Here is an 18,632-nt window from a genome sequence, read left to right on the forward strand (position 1 = left end):
CACAATAGGATTACAAGCAGGAAGTTAATGGATAGATGCACTGAATAGCATCCTCTATTTAGGACAGCAACACCTGGTTATATTTAACTGGCATGCTTATGCACTTGAGCCATGCTTTATGTAGGAACTTATGCTACTGACTAATAGGTCACATATTTGAATCCCCTGTGGTTTCCAATGACCTGGATTTTACAGGTTGGCTGATTGGGGCTTGGGACCGCTGTGTATCCCCAAGAAGCCGAGCAGAGCTGCCTGCCTGTATGTAGGTGAATCTGAATGCAAATACACTTTGAATGAGTTCTATTCAAATTATTGCCCAATATAATTTTTTTTTCTAATTTTGGTTTAAAAGTTCAAGAAAAGTAAAGAACCTATTAGATGGTATCTGTGATCTGTGTAGGAGTCTAGTCTAGTCTTTGGGTAATTAGTCTTTGGGATTCCTCTTATAATGGAAGGCATTATTGTTAGTATTAAATACGATGGTGGGCAATATATCCATGCAACAAACCTACACATGCACCCCCTACATCTAAAATTAAAAATATGTGCATGGGGCTGAGGCAGGAGAATCGCTTGAACCTGGGAGGTGGAGGTTGCAGTGAGCCAAGATTGTGCCATTGCGCTCCAGCCTGGGCAACAAGAGCAAAACTCTGTCCATGTATGTGTATATATATATATATATATATATATATATATATATATACACACACACACACACACATATACATATATGTGTGTATATATATGTATATACACACATATTTATACAACATATAACATATATATTATATATGTGTATATGTGTAGTAGTCCAGGATTCACCAGAATGTTGGAGTGCCCTGAGTCCAGATTTCTTCAACCTCTGTCTACCTTTTCTCAACTTAACCCATCCAATCCATCATCTCTTTGGCTCTGTGAAGTGTCCCTAATGGACATCCTTTTGCCACATCCATTGATGTCTATTTTTCCTCTAGGGCAGTGTAGCAGTGTACAGAACCCTTCTTTCCTTTCCTATAAGAAGGAAAGAGAAGCAGATTACTTTTTTTTCTTAAATAAGCGTGCTCTCCCACTACTTACAAAATATAGAAAAAGTACACAGTTACAATGTTCAAGGTACAAACAAATAATTCAATTTTGTTTACAGAAAACAAGAAACTTTAAATTGTTGTTAATCCATTCGATATTAATTCAGTCAAGAGCAGAGCCTCTGAATGGCAATTTCCACATTACTGTGATACTTGTTCATACCTCATTAATTATCTGAATACCTGGTTTGAAAGTTGGCTGTGGGGGTGGGGAAACCTAATGAAACAATTCTCGCTCCTTGACTTGTAATAAATACACTTTCTAGCACGTTCACTGCATGTAGAAGTTTACATTTTGACCTAATTGTATTGAGCATTGGTAGGAAAACAGTGAGCAGTTGCAAGTAGGTGATTCCCGACTACTCCTCATATTTCCCTGTCTCCAGTCTTTTTTTTTTTTTTTGGAGATGGAGTTTCGCCTAGGCTGGAGTGCAATGGCACAATCTTGGCTCTCTGCAACCTCTGCCTCCTGGGTTCAACTGATTCTCCTGCCTCAGCCTCCCAAGTAACTGGGATTACAGGTGCCTGCCACCACGCTTGGCTATATTTTGTATTTTTAGTAGAGACAGGATTTTGCCATGTTGGCCATGCTGGTCTCAAACCCTGACCTCAGGTGATCTGCCTGCCTTGGCTTCCCAAAGTGCTGGGATTATAGGCGTGAGACACCGTGGCCAGCCCCCTGTCTCCAATCTTTACTGAAGCCCTTTCCTGTGATAGACAGTCCCTGTCAGAGTTCCTCCCATTCCCCTTCTCCCACAGACACTCAGACTTGATTTATTTTTCCCCACACATCTAAGAAAGTCATTTGGTAGGGTTCTTGTTGCAGGTGCTTTTATTGGAATCTCTTTTCATGCATTTCTTATCAGACCAGGAGCTTGTGGATTCATCTTGTTAGGTCCTCACAGTGCCCTGCGGAGCCACTTTCTCCTAAGAGGAGGACAATCCAACAACTGTTTGTTAAATTGACTACACTGCTCCCTGCAAGTTTATATGATGGGAAAGTATTATGGTGCATCAAAGTAGAGGTTCATGGGCCTCTTTAAGTAAAAACAGACAAATCCTGGAGATTAGAACGTTGGAAAGAAATGTATACCAGGTGAAGGCATGGAAGAAATGCTTGTTTAATGTGTATTTTACAATATGGTTATTGAAGCAATTTAACTGTTCTGTCTTTAATCTGGAATATTGGAAAAAATTACCAAACATTGGCAGGAAATTATTACATTCCAAAATTTGAGGGAAAAATATGAACCAAAAACTATTTTACACAGGGGCTCATCCTTGAAACATGGTACCTGAAGCCAACTAAGTATAGGCAGGACTTAGAGGGCTGTACAACAGAACCACAGTGCTGAACCACTTCATTATCTTTCTGGATTGAAAAGTAGCACGCAGTTGCACTCTCGAAAAAGTAATCTTTAAGACATCTTGTACAGTAACTAAAAATTAATCTGAAGAAAGGCCAGTGTTAAAGATCTAGCTCATATGGCTGAGTGCGGTGGCTCATGCCTGTAATCCTAGCACTCTGGGAGGCTGAGGTGGGCGGATTGTCTAAGCTCAGGAGTTCAAGACCAGCCGGGGCAACACGCTGAAACCCCATCTCTACTAAAGTACAAAAAATTAGCCAGGTGTGGTGGCACGTGCCTGTAGTCCCAGCTACCTGGGAGGCTGAGGCATGAGAATTGCTTGAACATGAGAGGCAGAGATTGCAGTCAGCCAAGATCACACCACTGCACTCCAGCTCCAGTGACAGAGCAAGACTCCAACTTAAAAAAAAAAAAAAAGATCCAGATCATATTATTCCAGGGTATTATTATTCAGAGTTCTCCTGAGAAACGGAACCAGTAGGAAACATGAATAGATAAATGAGATTTATTATGGGAATTGGCTCATGTGATTATGGATGCCAAGAAGTCCCATGATCTGCTCTCTGCCAGGAAAGCCAGTGGTGCAATTCAGTCCAAGTCAGAAGGGCTGAGAAGAAGGGCAGCCAATGGTGTAAGTCCCAATCAGAGTCCGACTGAAACTCAAGAACCAGGGTGCTGATGTCTGAGAGCAGGAGATGGATGTTCTAGCTTAAGAGGAGGGAGAGAGAATTCCCCTCACTCTATCTTTTGTTCTATTTGGGCCCTTAATGGACTGGATGATGCCTTAGTCCATTTTTTTGTTGCTATAACAGAATACCTGAGACTGGGTAATTTATAAAGAACAGAAATTTATTCTCTTACAGTTTGGCTGGGAAGTCCAAGATTAAAGCACTGGCATCTGGTGAGGCCTTTCTGCAGCTTCGCATGATAGAAGGCAAAAGGGCAAGAGAGAGATAAACTATGTGTCCTCTCTTGGCAGAAGAGCAGAAGAGGGTGAACTCACTCTCACAGGCCCTTTTTTTTTTTTTTCTTTTTGAGATGGAGTCTGGCTCTGTCACCCAGGCTGGAGTGCGATCTGGGCTCACTGCAACCTCCAACTCCCAGGTTCAAGTGATTCTCCTGACTCAGCCTCCTGAGTAGCTATTACAGGCACCCACCACCATGCCTGGCTAATTTTTGTACTGTTAGTAGAGATGGGGTTTCACCATGTTGGCCAGGCTGGTCTCGAACTCCTGACCTAAAGTGATCCACCCACCTTGGCCTCCCAAAGTGTTAGGATTACAGGTGTGAGCCACCACACACGGCCTCACAGGCCCCTGTTTATAGTGGTATTAGTTCCTTCATGAGGGCAGAGTCCTCACGATCTAAACACCTCCCATTAGGCCCCACCTTCCAACACTATTGCATTGGGATTATTTCCAACACGTGACTTTTGGGGAGCACGTTCAGACCATAGCAATGCCCATGGTGAAGGTGATCTTCTTTACTCAGTCCACTGATTCAAATGCTAATATCTTTTAGAAATACCCTAACAGACATATCCAGAAATAATGTTTACCAGCTATCTGGACATCCCTTAACCCAGTCAGGTTGACACATACAATTTACCATCATGCAGGGGAATCAGAGTTCCTCCAACTCTGGGGCCTGCGGGGACCTGAGAGGACTCTTGGGTTCTCCTTGTCTTGTGCTCCTTGGCATGGCCTGGGGTGAGTGATAAGAGCACTATATTCTGAGAACAGATACGCAAGGCTAGAACCTGTAGATTTCATTGATGGCCTTCACTATTCTATTTTTCATTTTCATTTTTCCTTTGACAGGCAAGAGTAGTCTGCATAGGGATGGCCAATTGGAACTAATCATTTCAAGTCAGCATTCCATGGGGGACTGGTCCAGGATCAACCAGGCTCCAGGGGACTGCCAGAAACATGCCTTCAGCATTATCCTCCTTTCTTAACAGGCTGATGATAACAGAAGCCTCTTTGAGTTTGGAAAGTGACTTGGAAACGTTCTGCTCAGGATATGCTTTTATCATCTGCACAACACGAAGGATGCCCTGTCATAACCCTTGATAATGCAGGATCCCCTCTTTTCTGAATCAGAGAGTCCTGACTCATGTTACAGGGCTAGCAAATAGCCGAGGAGCTCTGCCTGGGGAAGACAAAATAACATAACCTGAGACCACTCTTTCCTTTTCCATATTCAAAGTGCTCTCCTCCATCTAAAGGGATGTTTTGCAAATTAATAAATAGTTACAAATAACGTAGGAATGAAAAAATCTTTGTCCTGGGCTGATACAATGGAGAAATGTACAATAGCTAAGGGAAATTGTAACCCCACTCTGACTTTTCCAATCACCAAAAAAAAAAAAAAAAAAAAGGGAGTTGTTAGATGTTTACTGTTCTATATTATAGATGGCTTTAAAAAAACAAGTGAAAGCTAAATTTAGCAAATTTTTGAAGTCAGAAGGACCCATTAAGGAAGTGTACAAAAGGCCATGTGAGATTCTGCTTTGGATATTTGCCAAAGGGAAGTGGCAACAACAGAGAAGTGGCATTGAGTCTTAGGTCAATATTCTCCCCCAGAGTTAGTATATAAGCTCCACCCACAGCAGAAAGAGGCATCGTATCTCCCTCACCTCTCCTGAGTCCTCTCTTCTCACTTCACCTGAGACCTCTCTACTGACGCCATGGGTTGCTGTGGTTGTGGTGGCTGCGGTGGCCGCTGCAGTGGTCGCTGTGGTGGTGGCTGTGGTGGTGGCTGCGGTGGTGGCTGCGGTGGTGGCTGTGGTGGCTGTGGTGGTGGCTGTGGCAGCTACACCACCTGCAGGTGCTACCGGGTGGGCTGCTGCTCCAGCTGCTGCCCCTGCTGCCGCGGCTGCTGTGGGGGCTGCTGCAGCACGCCCGTGATCTGTTGCTGCCGCCGCACCTGCCGCTCATGTGGCTGCGGCTGTGGGAAGGGCTGTTGCCAGCAGAAGTGCTGCTGCCAGAAGCAATGCTGCTGTTAGGTGGGCTGGCCTGGACTCCGTCCTGTGGCAGGATATGCTGGGGACTTTCCTTCACCCCATTCACCTGCCTTACCCATCCTCTGGGTATCCTAGCACTTATGCTCTTGGACTGTAACTTTGCTCCTGTATTCTGGGTTCGTGTATTTTGTGCTTTGGGTGTTTCCAGTCTGCCTACATGAAAAGTTTCCTCTCTAATATCAAGCAGCCAAAACAAAGACACGAGGACAACCTCCTCTTCAGGAAGAGTCCACATCACTGAGCTCAATCAAAGAGGATCATGATTCCCAACAGACTTTTTGATGTATATGATCATTTCATTTCCATTAGTGTGCTTTTCTCTGCTCCTTTTCTACCTTGTATTCCTATTTGTCAATAGCTACTTTCTAAATTTCCTAATAAAATAAAAATATATTATTAAAAGTTTATCTTTGCCTTTTTTTTTTGGTTTGAACATATCTCACATTCTAGAAAATCTTAATCTCTCTTAGAAAGCCTTTGGTGGATGGGCAGTGATCGTGGAGCAAGGTAAAGACCCTGAGAGTAGCTTCCTGCCTCTGTTGTTTGTGCCCTCTAGTTACCAAACAGAATACTTGAATGTCCAGCTTCTCTCTACAGTTCGTATTCAATTTTGAGATGTGAGGTTCCTTTAAAAATAGACAAGCTGGGCCAGGCGCAGTGGCTCACATCTGTAATCCTAGCACTTTGGGAGGTCGAGGCGGGCAGATCACCTGAGGTTGGGAGTTCAAGACCAGCCTGGCCAACATGGCAAAACCCCATCTCTACTAAAAATACAAAAAAATCAGCCGGGTGTGGTGGCGCACACCTGTAATCCCAGCTACTCAGGAGGCTGAGGCAGGAGAATCGCTTGAACTCGGGAGACAGAGGTTGTAGTGAGCTGAGATTGTGCTACTGCACTCCAGCCTGGGCCACAGAGCGAGACTCTGTAAAAAAAAAAAAAAAAAAAAAAAAAGAAAGATAAGCTTCCTGAATGCATTCAAAATCCTGTTTTATTTACAAAGAACTAATTCAAACAAATTCTCAGAAACACACCTATTTGCAAATTGCAGGTGATTACATTTGCTTTAGTTTTCCATCTGCTGGGGCCATTTACTCCTTGCCTGGAGGGCAGAGTTCCATCCTTTCTTAGAAGCCTAATTTTTGCCACCCCCCACCATACCATAAATTCAGCCAACAGTGCACATTTAGAACTGTGGTATTACCGATTTCACTTTCACATTTCCCTAACCACAGAATTAATGCCATCAGGTTGTACTGAATGTGTAGGCATTGATGAACATTGGATTTGGGATTTATCTTAGCCCTCCTGGATTTCTTGTATCCACCTTCGGCCCCACTTCTTATTTTTCAAGTCAATTGCTATTTGCTTTTCTGTCTAAATTAATTTAACTGTGATTGGAGTATTGTTAAGGCTTATGGTTTCTTTCTAATTCATTTCAGATATTACTTAATAACAAACTGTGATTTATGTTTTTGTTCATTTCTTCTATTTTTTTTTTAATTCATAAGCCTAAGGGGCCTTGAGATTAGAATAATCTAATCTGTGTCCTTTTGCCAGGCGAGTGAGTCCATTTCTGATAGAAAAACCATTTTTGTGTGTATAGGATCTATGGTGTTTTTTATACCTAGAGAGAAAAGTAGATAATAATTAGATAATCCTCAATAATCATCATTCACTTGGAAGGTATAAATTGAAAGGCAAATGATGTTTTATGACTCAGACTATGAGTAGTCTATAAAAGCATTAACAATTTTTAGAAGAGACTTCTTTCTGTCGACCAATGCTCATCAAGAGACTCCTAGATATAGGCTGGGCCTGGTGGCTCACACCTGTAATCCCAGCACTTTGGGAGGCTGAGGCGGGCGGATCACTTGAAGTCAAGAGTTTGAGACCAGCCTGGCCAACATGGTGAAACCTCATCTCTACTAAAAATATAAAAATTGGCCAGTCATGGTGGCACATGCCTTTAATCCCAGCTACTTGGGAGGCTGAGGCACAAGAATCACTTGAACCCAGGAGGTGGAGGTTGCAGTGAGCTGAGATCACGCCGCTGCAGTCCAGCCTGGGCAATGGAGCGAGACTCTGTCTCAAAAAAATAAAATAAAATAAAGAAACGCCTAGATATAAAGGCAGGTTTAAGGGGGTAAGACCAGTTCAGAGATGGAGCAAGTCCTGCTGTGGACTGTCTTTGGGATGGGATGCGTTGTGCACAAAGAATTATAATCCTAGGTAAAGAGTGGTATTTGCCATGGTATCCCTGTCAGAGGTGGGAAGCTAGTTCCCCTGAAACCATCTAGAATGGCTTCAGAGCACCGAATCTTGTGGCTTCTTGTTCTCTGTGGACTTTTCATTACATGCTCCCTCCCTCACACTTGGTCTGTTTAGGGCAGTGCTGGAGAGAGTTTCGGCTGAAGCCTGTGCAGTTGGATGGCAGAGGCCATGGCCCGCAGGGTGAATGAAGGTCAGCCTGCATGTCTGTACGGTAAGTTTCCTCATCCCTGGGTCCCAAGGCTCTAGTTTCTCAGATGGACTTAATACTGAAAAAAGAAAAAAAGAGAGTCAGAATTTAAAGAAGGTATTTCTGTAGTTCGATTGTGCCCAAGAAATTGTTTTCATTTTTCTATCTGCTAGTATTCTCACGTGCTTTGCAAATCCCCATAAGCCCTGCCTATAAATTCCCCTACAGTAAGGGATAGTTGACTACATTTGTGCTAATTATTCAGACAGCCTAAACCAAGACTCCAACTCACAACTGGATTACAGGGAGGTACCTACAGCCACTCCTCTGTGGAGGTGAGATGCAGACAGGTGCCCCCAGTGCACTGCATTGTAAGTTTTGCGCATCTCTCCCAGGTGAGCCCCAGCGTGGTATGTTTAGCCCCTGCCACAGGTTCACCTGCCTGTCCTCCCCTGACTGAGACCCAGTAACATTCAGATGCACTGATGGACACCCCTGCACCTCTTGCTCATATAGTCCACCCTGACACCCGTGAGCAAGCCTGTGGGTCCTTTCTCCCTGTCTGCCTGGCTGAGACCACTCCCCTGGTACTGCCTCCCATGTGACCCCCTCTTGGCATGCAGTGACTCCATCTCTTTAGGACCTACCATCTCTTTAGGATTGGAATACACTGTTTTCCTGAACCTATCCTTTGTCTCTTCTTTTTATTTATTTATTTAATTTTTGAGATAGAGTCTCGCTCTGTTGCCCAGGCTGGAGTGCAGTGGCACGATCTTGGCTCACTGCAACCTCCACCTCACGGGTTCAAGTAATTCTCCTGTCTCAGCTTCCCGAGTAGTTGGGACTACAGGCACATGCCACCGTGCCCAGCTAATTTTTGTATATATATTTTTAGTAGAGTTGGGGTTTCACCATATTGGTCAGGCTGGTCTTGAACTACTGACCTCAGGTGATCCACCCACCTCGGCCTCACAAAGTGCTACGATTACAAGCATGAGCCACCGTGCCCAGCCGCCTTTGCCTCTTCTTGTGGCTGTGCCTGATGGACCATCTGACGATCTCATAATATATGTACATATACACACACACAACACAAACCCCATACCAGGCCACCTGGGTTCTTTTTCCACAAATCTATGTCAACATGAGTATTGAGACCCAGCAAATCCTGGCAGACAGCCACGTCTTCTATTTACGCTGACTGGAAACAAACTCACATTTTCAGCGAGTGGGACAGGAGGAGCAAGTGCCTAAGAAGTGTTGGGTCTTGGTGGCTGGAAAAACCACATGTCCCAGAATTCTGCCCATTAGGTTGGTCAACATTACTGGGAAAAGCGACTTGAGGGCTCCTCCCTCAGTGGGGAAAAGTGGATGCCCCTTGCCTTAGCGTAAGATGGATGAACTGGCACTTCTCTCCTGACCCCGCTCTTCCAGCTGAGAACCATCACAAGGGAGGGGGCAGTTCTACAGGTGAAGCCTGGGAGGGAAGAATGAGTGAGAGGGTGGAGCCCCAGAGGTAATTCCTAAAGGCTGAGAGTAACTAAGGGGCTTTGGGTAGCCTGAGGGTATTAGAGGCTCAGGGCTCTTGGAGTTGGAAAGGGAATAGAGACAGAGCCAGATGAGTGCCCAAAACTACCTTGTCAACTTAGACTTCAGAGGGCTCATCTCGCACCTGCCTCCAAACCCTCTCTTCTGAATTTCAAGGTGGAAGGAAAACTGTCTTTCTGTGACAGCATCTTCCCCTCTTTGGAAATCTTATTTGACATGGTTATTTGACTCATGTTCCCTTTGGTTATAACATTCATTTGGTCAGTTCAACATGTTTAAGCTTCTGTCCAGAGCCAAACTCTGCTTAGAGTAACAAGGAAACACCCTAAGTGGTCCTCGTGGGGCTGGTGCAAGAACCAGCTTCTCCGGGAGACACACCCAAGGAGCTTGGCTTCCCTCGGCCCCCGCCCCACTGCTCACCCAAGCTGGGATTCCCCGCTCTCTGCCTCATTTCCTTCTCACTTTGCTGCTAAACTAGCCACAATAAATCAAGAATCTGAAGTCTGCAAAGAAAAGGATCAGGGAATCTCTATGAAAAATTAGCAAAATGGGTGTTTGGGGACATTTTTTATTGTGCATGGGGACACTCTCAGTAGGGTGTATGATTATTTTGATTCTAATGCTGATAGTCTCACATTACAACTGAAAGCTAATTTTGTAGTTTGAAGTGGTTGATACCACAGACTTCCATGATACCTAACATGGCTAAGAGCCAAATTTCATCATTGCCCAAAAGTGATCAGGCTCCTGAATGATCATATGACCATTTGGAGTCTGAACAGGTATTTATGAGTCCAGACTTCTGTTTCTAAGACTCTATCAAGAGAGAGATTTGGGGAAAGTTTTGGTTTATGATAATGAAGTATCAGGCTGAGTATGTGCCCCCCAAGTCCCTTCCTTCTTTACAAACCCACAGTGGATTAATCATCCACGAATCTATGTGTCTAGTGTAAAGAATTCATCTAGTTTTTTATTCTTTGATTTATCTTTTGGGATAAAACTCATTTTTCCCCATGGACAGACAGTTTAGAGACTGGAAAGAACAAAAGAGATAGCTCTTTGAGAATGATTTAGTATAATTTATTAAGATAAGTGTTGCTTTGTGTATACAAATATACCCAGGCAGCAGTAAAAACAGCACAGAAATGAAGGCAACCTTAGAGGCATTTCAAGGTCTAACTATCTTCACTCCATTTTGTTGAGGTCATGACTTGAGTTGTAATCAACATAGAAGGCTGCATGGTTGTTATTTTTGTTGGTGATGATGATTAAATGCAGGCAGAATCACAGAAAACTATAGAAATGTGAAATACTCACGGGCAGGTGACAGGTTCAGGTCACGCTTGTGTCCTATTAGTCAGTGGCAGCCAGAAGGGGAAAGCTTACCTACAGCAGTTACCTGCAGCAGCTGCCAGAGGCTGAGGGCCCTACCTAACAGCAGCATTGCTTCTGGCAGCAGCACTTCTGCTGGCAACAGCCCTTCCTACAGCCGCAGCCACATGAGCGGCAGGTGCGGCGGTAGCAGCAGATCACGGGTGTGCTGCAACAGCCCCCACAGCAGCCGCGGCAGCAGGGACAGCAGCTGGAGCAGCAGCCCACCCGGTAGCACCTGCAGGTGGTGTAGCTGCCACAGCCACCACCACAGCCACCACCACAGCCACCACAGCCACCACCACAGCCACCACAACTTCCACAACCACAGCAGCCCATGGTGTCAGTAGAGAGGATGCGGCTGAAGTGAAGAAGGAGGACTCAGGAGAGGTGAGGAGGTCTGATGCCTCCTTCTCCTGGGGGAGGCCCTTATATACCAACTCTGGAGACAGGAGAGGGAAGGCACATGACCACTTCCTTGTTGTCATTTGACTTGATGTACATGGAAGAATCCCTCCATCTCATATTGACTTTCCTTTCAGACATCTTTGTCTTCACTACATTTTTGGTTTTGTTTATTTTTTTCATAAAACTATATGCCAGTATAAGTTAAAAAGGCCTAAAAGTTCTAGAGAAGCATTCTGGGAGCTGAGGTGTGGTGAAGCTCCTTAGTAATGACAGCCTTCTCCTTCTTCCTAAGATGCCCTGGGAATACGCGCCATGTGCATAGGTCCATGAGTTGTTAGCAGGGCTTACAAACCCCACACAGCACCAGGCAGTCCCTGCACTGAACAATCTGAGAGCTTCTCAGCGATAGGTACAGTGATATTGAAGGCACAGTCCCTGACTTCAAAGGGCTTGCAATAGTAAGTAACAACGCAAGCTGGGAGGTGTAAATGGCCACAGATTCAAAGGTCACTGCCAAAGTCAGATGCCATCATCCCATTTATTGACCAGTGAAGGCACTGGGGCTGCTCCCTCCCTCCTCATTTGAAGCACATCATTGTGATTTGTCTTCTGCACACCAGGTCTTAATGATTATTTCAAAAGCAGAAATCAATCCTCTTAGGAGTCTGCATTGTGGTGATGTAATTCTTGGTCTGGTTCACTGTAAACTCCACCTCCCGGTTTTAAGCGATTCTCCTGCCTCAGCCTCCCGAGTAGCTGGGATTACAGGCATGTGCCACCATGCCTGGCTGATTTTTGTATTTTTAGTAGAGACAGAGTTTCACCATGTTGGCCAGGCTGGTCTCGAACTCCTGAGTTCAAGCAATCCTCCTGCCTTGGCCTCCCAAAGTGCTGGGATTACAGGCACGAGGCACTGCGCCCGGCCAGGAATTCATTTTTGTCCTTGATTAGGTGATGTCAATTGATGGCTGAGAGAAAAAAGTCTGTGCTAAATAGCCTGGCCTGGGCTCCCTAGAGAGCAGGCTCTTGGGCTATTGGGAGAGCGCAGGGTGGGAACATCGAGGAACACATGGTCCAGAGGTCAGAGAAGCTTGCTGAGCTGAATGAAGGCCCAGCATGGGGAGGAAAGGAGTTTATGGCTCCAAGGAGAAGCCTGTGGCTGTGGATCATGGTGGAGTGTGAGAATTTGTGACCAACAAGAAGCCTGTAAAAAAGGCAAGAAAAATATGAGTGCAAGCAGGGTCTTCTCCATGCATGCTGAGGTAGAGGCTTCTGGCGATCAGTCAGTGCTCAGCAGACAGCAGTCAGCATCTCTGCTGCAGACGAGATCATCCTCCAACTCATTTTGTAACAGGCTCGCTGCGCAAAGCCTGTTTTCCCAACTTGGTAAAATTGTTCTTCAGAAATTTGAGCAAGAGAAAGTGCTGCCACGTCCCTGTGGCTGATTAGAGTTGTTTATTAATGACCCCAAGCTGTCTCTGTGGTATATGGACTAAACAGAGCATTTTCAACTTGTCAGGGAGTTGCTTGAACTGGGGTCGCGGAGACAGTGGAGCTAGAGAGACATGAATAGGTTTGAAGTTATTAACGAGGCAGAAGCAACAGAATTTGGTGAAAGACTAGAAATGGAACTAAGAGAAAAGAAAGATTCAAAGATAATTTTTAACATGGATTCGTATCTTGATGGACACGGAGCAGTGGAGGAAAAACGCAGTTTTATTTGGTGGATAGTTGGTGATCAGGCAGGGAGAAGTATGACTTGAGTCTGGAGCATGTGACATTGGAGGTGTCCCTGAAACTCCAAGAGAAGAAGATGGAATGGAGAGTGGCTATTGATGGATTTTGTAGTCCGCAGGAGAGTCTGAGCTGGAGGCACCCCGTGGAGAAACTAACCAGGGAATACGCATATGGAAATCTACACCATGGGTGTGAATGTGAGCACTCTGGGAGGCAGGACAGAGTGAGAAGGGAAGGGAGTGTTGCTTCAAGCCTTATCATAGACAATTGTGAGGGGAAACAAAACAGAAAAAAGAGTCATTTACTATAAAGATCCCTTCAGAAATATAGTTGGCAAGTGAGCATTTTTGCAAAAATGACGTGTTTTATTTGGATGCTCTTATTTACTCTTTTGCATCTTGGGAATTTCCATGAAAGCAGGATGATTTCCTGGAGAGAAGCCATGGCAGAGAGATGGAAAAGCAGCTGGCAGCCACCTTGGGTTCCGGCTTAACCCGAAGTCTCAAGGATTCAAGTGGTTTCTGAGAAAATGAAGATCCTCTCCTACATGTTAGCATCTCTTGGCTTGCTTTTAATCTGGTTTTAACAGAGATAAGTGAAAATTAGCAAATGTTTTGGGTCAAATATAGTCCATAAGGATGTAAACAAGGAATAGCCCTAGATAACCTTATCATGGAAACTGCAGTAGCAACAACAAGGAAGTGACCACTGGTCATGTGTCCTGGGTCACTCCCTCTTCCTTTCCCCAAGATGGTACATAAGGGCCTCCCCCAGCAGAAGGAGGCATCAGACCTCCTCACCTCTCCTGAGTCCTCTCTGCTCACTTCACCTGAGTCCTCTCTTGACACCATGGGTTGCTGTGGTTGTGGAAGTTGTGGTGGCTGTGGTGGTGGCTGCGGTGGTGGCTGCGGTGGTGGCTGCGGTGGTGGCTGTGGCAGCTGCACCACCTGCAGGTGCTACCGGGTGGGCTGCTGCTCCAGCTGCTGCCCCTGCTGCCGCGGCTGCTGTGGAGGCTGCTGCAGCACTCCCGTGATCTGCTGTTGCCGCCGCACCTGCGGCTCGTGTGGCTGTGGCTATGGGAAGGGCTGTTGCCAGCAGAAATGCTGCTGCCAGAAGCAATGCTGCTGCTAGGCGGGCCCCCGGCCTCTGGGCAGGGGCTGCAGGTATCTGTCCTGTAGGTAAGACTCCCATCCTTCCCATCCTGTCTGGTCTCCCCCTCCTCTGTGGTCTTGAACTCTGTTGCTGTTTTTCTTTGGTGTTTCATGTCTTTCCGTCTGAAAAGCTTCCAAACTAATAGGAACGATCTCGTGGAAAAATATGAGAACAGTGCAGCAGCTGTGAAACTGTCCAGGTCACTGACCTCAGGGAAATGAAATCACAGCTCCTCGTGTTTGGTCTGATGGGCATGCTCATGGCTATGCAGCTCCGTCTTAGTTCCACTTTTCCCATCGGCATGCGATGCTTCTTTTGTTTCTTGGCTTTTGTGTTCTTAGTTATCACATAACATTGTCCAAATTTCCTAATAAAATAAACTAAGTGCCCATAAAAACTTCTCTTTTTGCCTTTCTTCCACTTGATCACACTGAATTCTGGTTTGTCTGTTCAGAAACTGGAGAGATATTTTATCTTTTTTATCTTGGAACAAAGCCTTTGAAACACTTATGCCCTGGCTCATCCCTGTAATCCCATCACTTTGGGAGGCCAAGGCAGGAAAGTCCAGGAGTTCAAGACCAACCTGGGCAACATGGTGAGTTCCCCCGTCTCTACAAAAAATACAAAAATTAGCCAAGTGTGGTGGTGCGTGCCTGTAGTCTCAGCTACTCGGGAGGCTGGGGCAGGAGGATCACTTGAGCCTAGGAGGTTGAGGCTGCAGTGAGCCGAGATCACGCCACTGCACTCCAGTCTGGGTGACCCAGCAAGACCCTGCCCGCCGCCCCCCCCCACACACACACTAAACAATAACCAAAAAAAAAAAAAAAGGAAAAAGATGAAAAACACTTGCTATGGCAGCGATGCAGCAAAGGATCATGTAAGAAGCTGTGGCCGGGCCTCTGGGGACCAGCACTGCTCAGTGACACATCATGTTGCCTCAGAACACGCCTGCAGTGTGTCTTCCTCCCTGGAGATCCAGGGTCCCTGTTTTTGTTTTTGTTTTTGTTTTGAGATAGAGTCTCACTCTGTTCCTCAGGCTGTAGTGTAGTGGGATGATCTCGGCTCACTGCAACCTCTGCCTCCCGGGTTCAAGTGATTATCCTGCCTCAGCCTCCCAAGTAGCTGGGACTATAGGCATGAGCCACCACGCCCAGCTGATTTTTGTATTTTTAGTACAGACAAGGTTTCGCCATGCTGGCCAGACTGGTCTCGAACTACTGACCTCAAGTGATCCACCTGCCTCAGCCTCCCAAGGTGCTGGGATTATAGGCATGAGCCACAGGACCTGGCCTGGGGCCCCTGTTTTTTTGATGTAAGACGACACAGCCCTTCAGTGATAGACCCACATGCCAAGCTCAGGCGTTGCAATCAAGAACAAATATGGAATTTAATGGTGGGGTGAGCTCAGCTGGGTTTCGCCGGGTTTCTTTCATTCATATGTTTCATATTCTTCTTTCTTCTTCTTCCCTTTCTCCTGTGTGTGAGGTTTTCTTCTTTTCCTTTTTTTCCATACACTGCAACATTTCGTGGAAGACATTTGAAACCTTTTATTTATTTATTTATTTATTTATTTATTTATTTTGAGACAGAGTCTTGCTTTGTCACTCAGGCTGGAGTGCAATGGCGTGATCTTGGCTCACTGCAACCTCCGCCTCCCAGGGTCAAGCGATTCTCCTGCCTCAGCCTCCTGAGTAGCTGGGATTAGAGGCGCCTGCCCCCGTACCTGGCTAATATTTGTTGAAACATTTTAAAACCAAATACATTCGACTGTGGAAAAATTCTCCCAGTGACACCGTCTTCTCTACTACCTTTAGTAAAAGCAAGAAATGAAATCAGGGCCTAATAAAAGAAAGCCGGTGGGAAGGGGGTTTTCAAACTTCTTTGAAGGAGGAAGTCTTTTCTTCAGTGCTTCAATTTAACGAAGAGCATGTTGCTCTTTCCTTTCCCTTCCTTTTTTCTTGTTGATTATTTTCTCCAGCTTCCACACTTTTTCTGACTGTCGAGATTCTATGGTTCTGTTCGCTGAAGAGACTTCAGGCTAAGGAGATTTGGGATCAAGATGGTTTCATGTGTTCACACATTGATGCGGCCTCTGTTCAAAACAGGAAAAAGAAAGTTTGTTTTTGTGTTATATACACAGGATAGATATGTGTGTATAACATATAAAAATAAAATAACAACATAGCTGAACTCAAAAGCAAGACATTTATCTCTGTGGATCACACACTGAAAATATAAAATGCAGGGCTGGAGCTGTGGGCTTGCTGGGTTCTGGGTCACAGGCATGACGTGCGTAGGATACAAGAGAGGCCAAATACCTCATGAGAGTGGGGGATCAGAGCCAGTCTCACTTTTGAAGATAGGTGTCAGAGTGGAGCTACCTTGGTCTTGGAATAAACCTGCTGTCCTTGCTGCCCCAGGCTGTGGATTCTGAACTGCTAACCCCTTATACCAGGTGTCCCCAAACACCAGGCCACGGACCAGGACTCACAGCAGGAGGTGAGTGGTGGGCAAGTGAGCGAAGCTTCATCTGTATTTACAGCTGCTTCCCATCGTTCACATTACCACCCAAGCTCCGCCTCCTGTCAGATCAGCAGCCACAGCATTAGCTTCTCATAGGAGCACAAACCCTATTGTGAACTCCACATGTGAGGGATCTAGGTTGTACATACCTTATGAGAATCCAATGCCTGTTGATCGGTCACTGTCTCTCATCACCCCCAGATGGGACCATCTATTTGCAGGAAAACAAGCTCAGGGCTCCCACTGATTCTACATTACGGTGAGTTGTACAGTTATTTCATTATATATTACATTGTAATAATAATAGAAATAAAATGCACAATAAGTGTAATGTGCTTGAATCATCCTGAAACCATCTCCCCACTTCCCATGGGAAAACTGTCTTCCACAAAACCAGTCCCTGATGCCAAAAAGTTGGGGACCACTGCCTTAGAGAGACTGGAGGATACAGACACAGTCTTTTTTTTTTTGAGACAGAGTCTCACTCTGTCACCCAGGCTGGAGTGCAGTGGTGGGATCTCAGCTCACTGCAACCTCCGCTTCCCGAGTTCAGGCGATTCTCCTGTCTCAGCCTCCTGAGTAGCTGGGATTACAGGTGCGTGCCACCACACCTGACTAATTTTTTTTTCTTCTTATTTTTAGTAGAGACGGGGTTTCACCATGTTGGACAGGCTGGTCTCAAACTCCTGATCTCTGGTCATCTCCCTGCCTCGGCCTCCCAAAGTGTTGGAATTACAAACATGAGCCAACACGCCCAGCCCAGACACAGTCTTAGGCTACAGATTGACCTAAATCCTCTGCAGGCTTGAGAATAATCTATTATTATCCCCATTAGCACTACGGGATGGGGCCTGGGGATGGGACAGGAAAAGACAACTGCAAAACTGCTAGACAGGTAGAGGCAAGTGGTGCTGGGTCGGGGGGTGTGTGTGATTGGGATGAGGAGAGAAAGTGAGAGCAATGGAAACAAAAACACCTTGCACTGAAAATTATGACACTGACGGACTTCATCTGCCTCACATGGCTTCCTGAGCCCGGCTTCTTGAGCCCGGCTTCTGATCATGATGAATCTCAGGCTTCTGATGCCCCTTGCTGCCTGCCTATAAGTAATCAACCTGCTTCATGTCATTCATTGCGTGTGTGGGTGTGAGCCTCCCTGGACTCAGAAAAATTGGTAATCAGTGCACAGTGAATTTGCTCCCCAAAACTGACACAGCAGGCAGGGTCCAGTCTGACAGAATCATGGCTTATTGGTGAAGCAGGGGGCAAAACCCCCAAGTACCTGGTTGAAGGTGGAGACGTCAGCCTGGGGGCACAAGAGCTGGACGGTACTGCTGGACATGTTACGGGTTAGGAGGGGTTATATGTGGGACTCCTGGATGTGAGTGAGCTGGACATGGACTGAGGCTGCCAGGAAGGCACGTGGAAATGAGATTGTGGCGCACGGCTCTGATTGTTGGGCACTGATGTGATCCTTCATTCCTGGGGCTGCAGAGCTCAGGAAGAGAATGCTCAGATGGACCCTGAGGCACCTGAGAAGGATGTGGTCCTGAGGCATCTGAGCAGGAACCAACCATGCAATGCAGGCTGCCACAGAAGAGGAGACTCTCTAGCTAAAGGACAGGTATGGAGATGGTTCAGAGACGCCTTATGCAGCCTGGTTGATGTGTTTGTTTGATAAAAGGACGTTGCAGACCCAATGTCTCAGGCTAAATGGTGTGGTTAGATTGAGGCCAAGGTCTCTGGGTCTCCACTGGAGGTCAATGGCGCTATACTCCAGTCCATACAGAAAGGGAAAGAAGGGGAATTCAGACTTTTCTGGGGTTCTTGGATACTGGAATCCATATGGCAATATTTCCAGGTCCCCTTAGGGGAAAAATTAGCCTGGTGACATTGGGATGTTTGAGGACAAACATGGTGACCTGTGGTGCTTATCTGCTTCCAGGTGGGGCCCTCG

The 18,632-nt window shown here is 45.9% G+C and overlaps 4 protein-coding genes across 4 annotated transcripts in view; 2 read left to right on the plus strand and 2 right to left on the minus strand.

Moving 5' to 3' along the window:
- The first annotated feature begins 2,462 nt into the window (after positions 1 to 2,462).
- On the plus strand, positions 2,463 to 7,214 carry LOC130541302 (small cysteine and glycine repeat-containing protein 4-like). Its single transcript, XM_057301523.1, has one exon. The coding sequence runs from the start codon at positions 5,142 to 5,144 to the stop codon at positions 5,457 to 5,459; it is 318 nt and encodes a 105-aa protein (XP_057157506.1). The 5' UTR covers positions 2,463 to 5,141; the 3' UTR covers positions 5,460 to 7,214.
- Positions 7,215 to 7,311: 97 nt separating this feature from the next.
- Positions 7,312 to 18,632, minus strand: part of LOC100992218 (thiamine transporter 2) — a 40,145-nt gene continuing 28,824 nt past the window's right edge. The window contains 1 exon segment of the mRNA XM_055108402.1: positions 7,312 to 8,015. Within this exon segment, the coding sequence (XP_054964377.1) occupies positions 7,783 to 8,015 (233 nt within the window). The 3' untranslated portion in view covers positions 7,312 to 7,782.
- SCYGR3 (small cysteine and glycine repeat containing 3) lies at positions 10,640 to 11,194 on the minus strand. Its single transcript, XM_055109155.2, has one exon. It carries the CDS (start codon positions 11,192 to 11,194, stop codon positions 10,916 to 10,918), a length of 279 nt encoding a protein of 92 aa, XP_054965130.1. The 3' UTR covers positions 10,640 to 10,915.
- On the plus strand, positions 13,011 to 17,814 carry LOC134728714 (small cysteine and glycine repeat-containing protein 9-like). The gene has a single exon (XM_063595296.1). The coding sequence runs from the start codon at positions 13,715 to 13,717 to the stop codon at positions 14,129 to 14,131; it is 417 nt and encodes a 138-aa protein (XP_063451366.1). The 5' UTR covers positions 13,011 to 13,714; the 3' UTR covers positions 14,132 to 17,814.

The sequence above is a fragment of the Pan paniscus genome, chromosome 13 (genome assembly GCF_029289425.2).
Source record: "Pan paniscus chromosome 13, NHGRI_mPanPan1-v2.0_pri, whole genome shotgun sequence".
NCBI classification, from domain to species: Eukaryota; Metazoa; Chordata; class Mammalia; order Primates; family Hominidae; genus Pan; species Pan paniscus.

Excerpts from the sequence above, each read along its gene's own strand:
- LOC134728714 (XM_063595296.1), top strand. The coding sequence starts at position 13,715 with ATGTGTCCTGGGTCACTCCCTCTTCCTTTCCCCAAGATGGTACATAAG.
- SCYGR3 (XM_055109155.2), bottom strand. The coding sequence starts at position 11,194 with ATGGGCTGCTGTGGTTGTGGAAGTTGTGGTGGCTGTGGTGGTGGCTGT.
- LOC130541302 (XM_057301523.1), top strand. The coding sequence starts at position 5,142 with ATGGGTTGCTGTGGTTGTGGTGGCTGCGGTGGCCGCTGCAGTGGTCGC.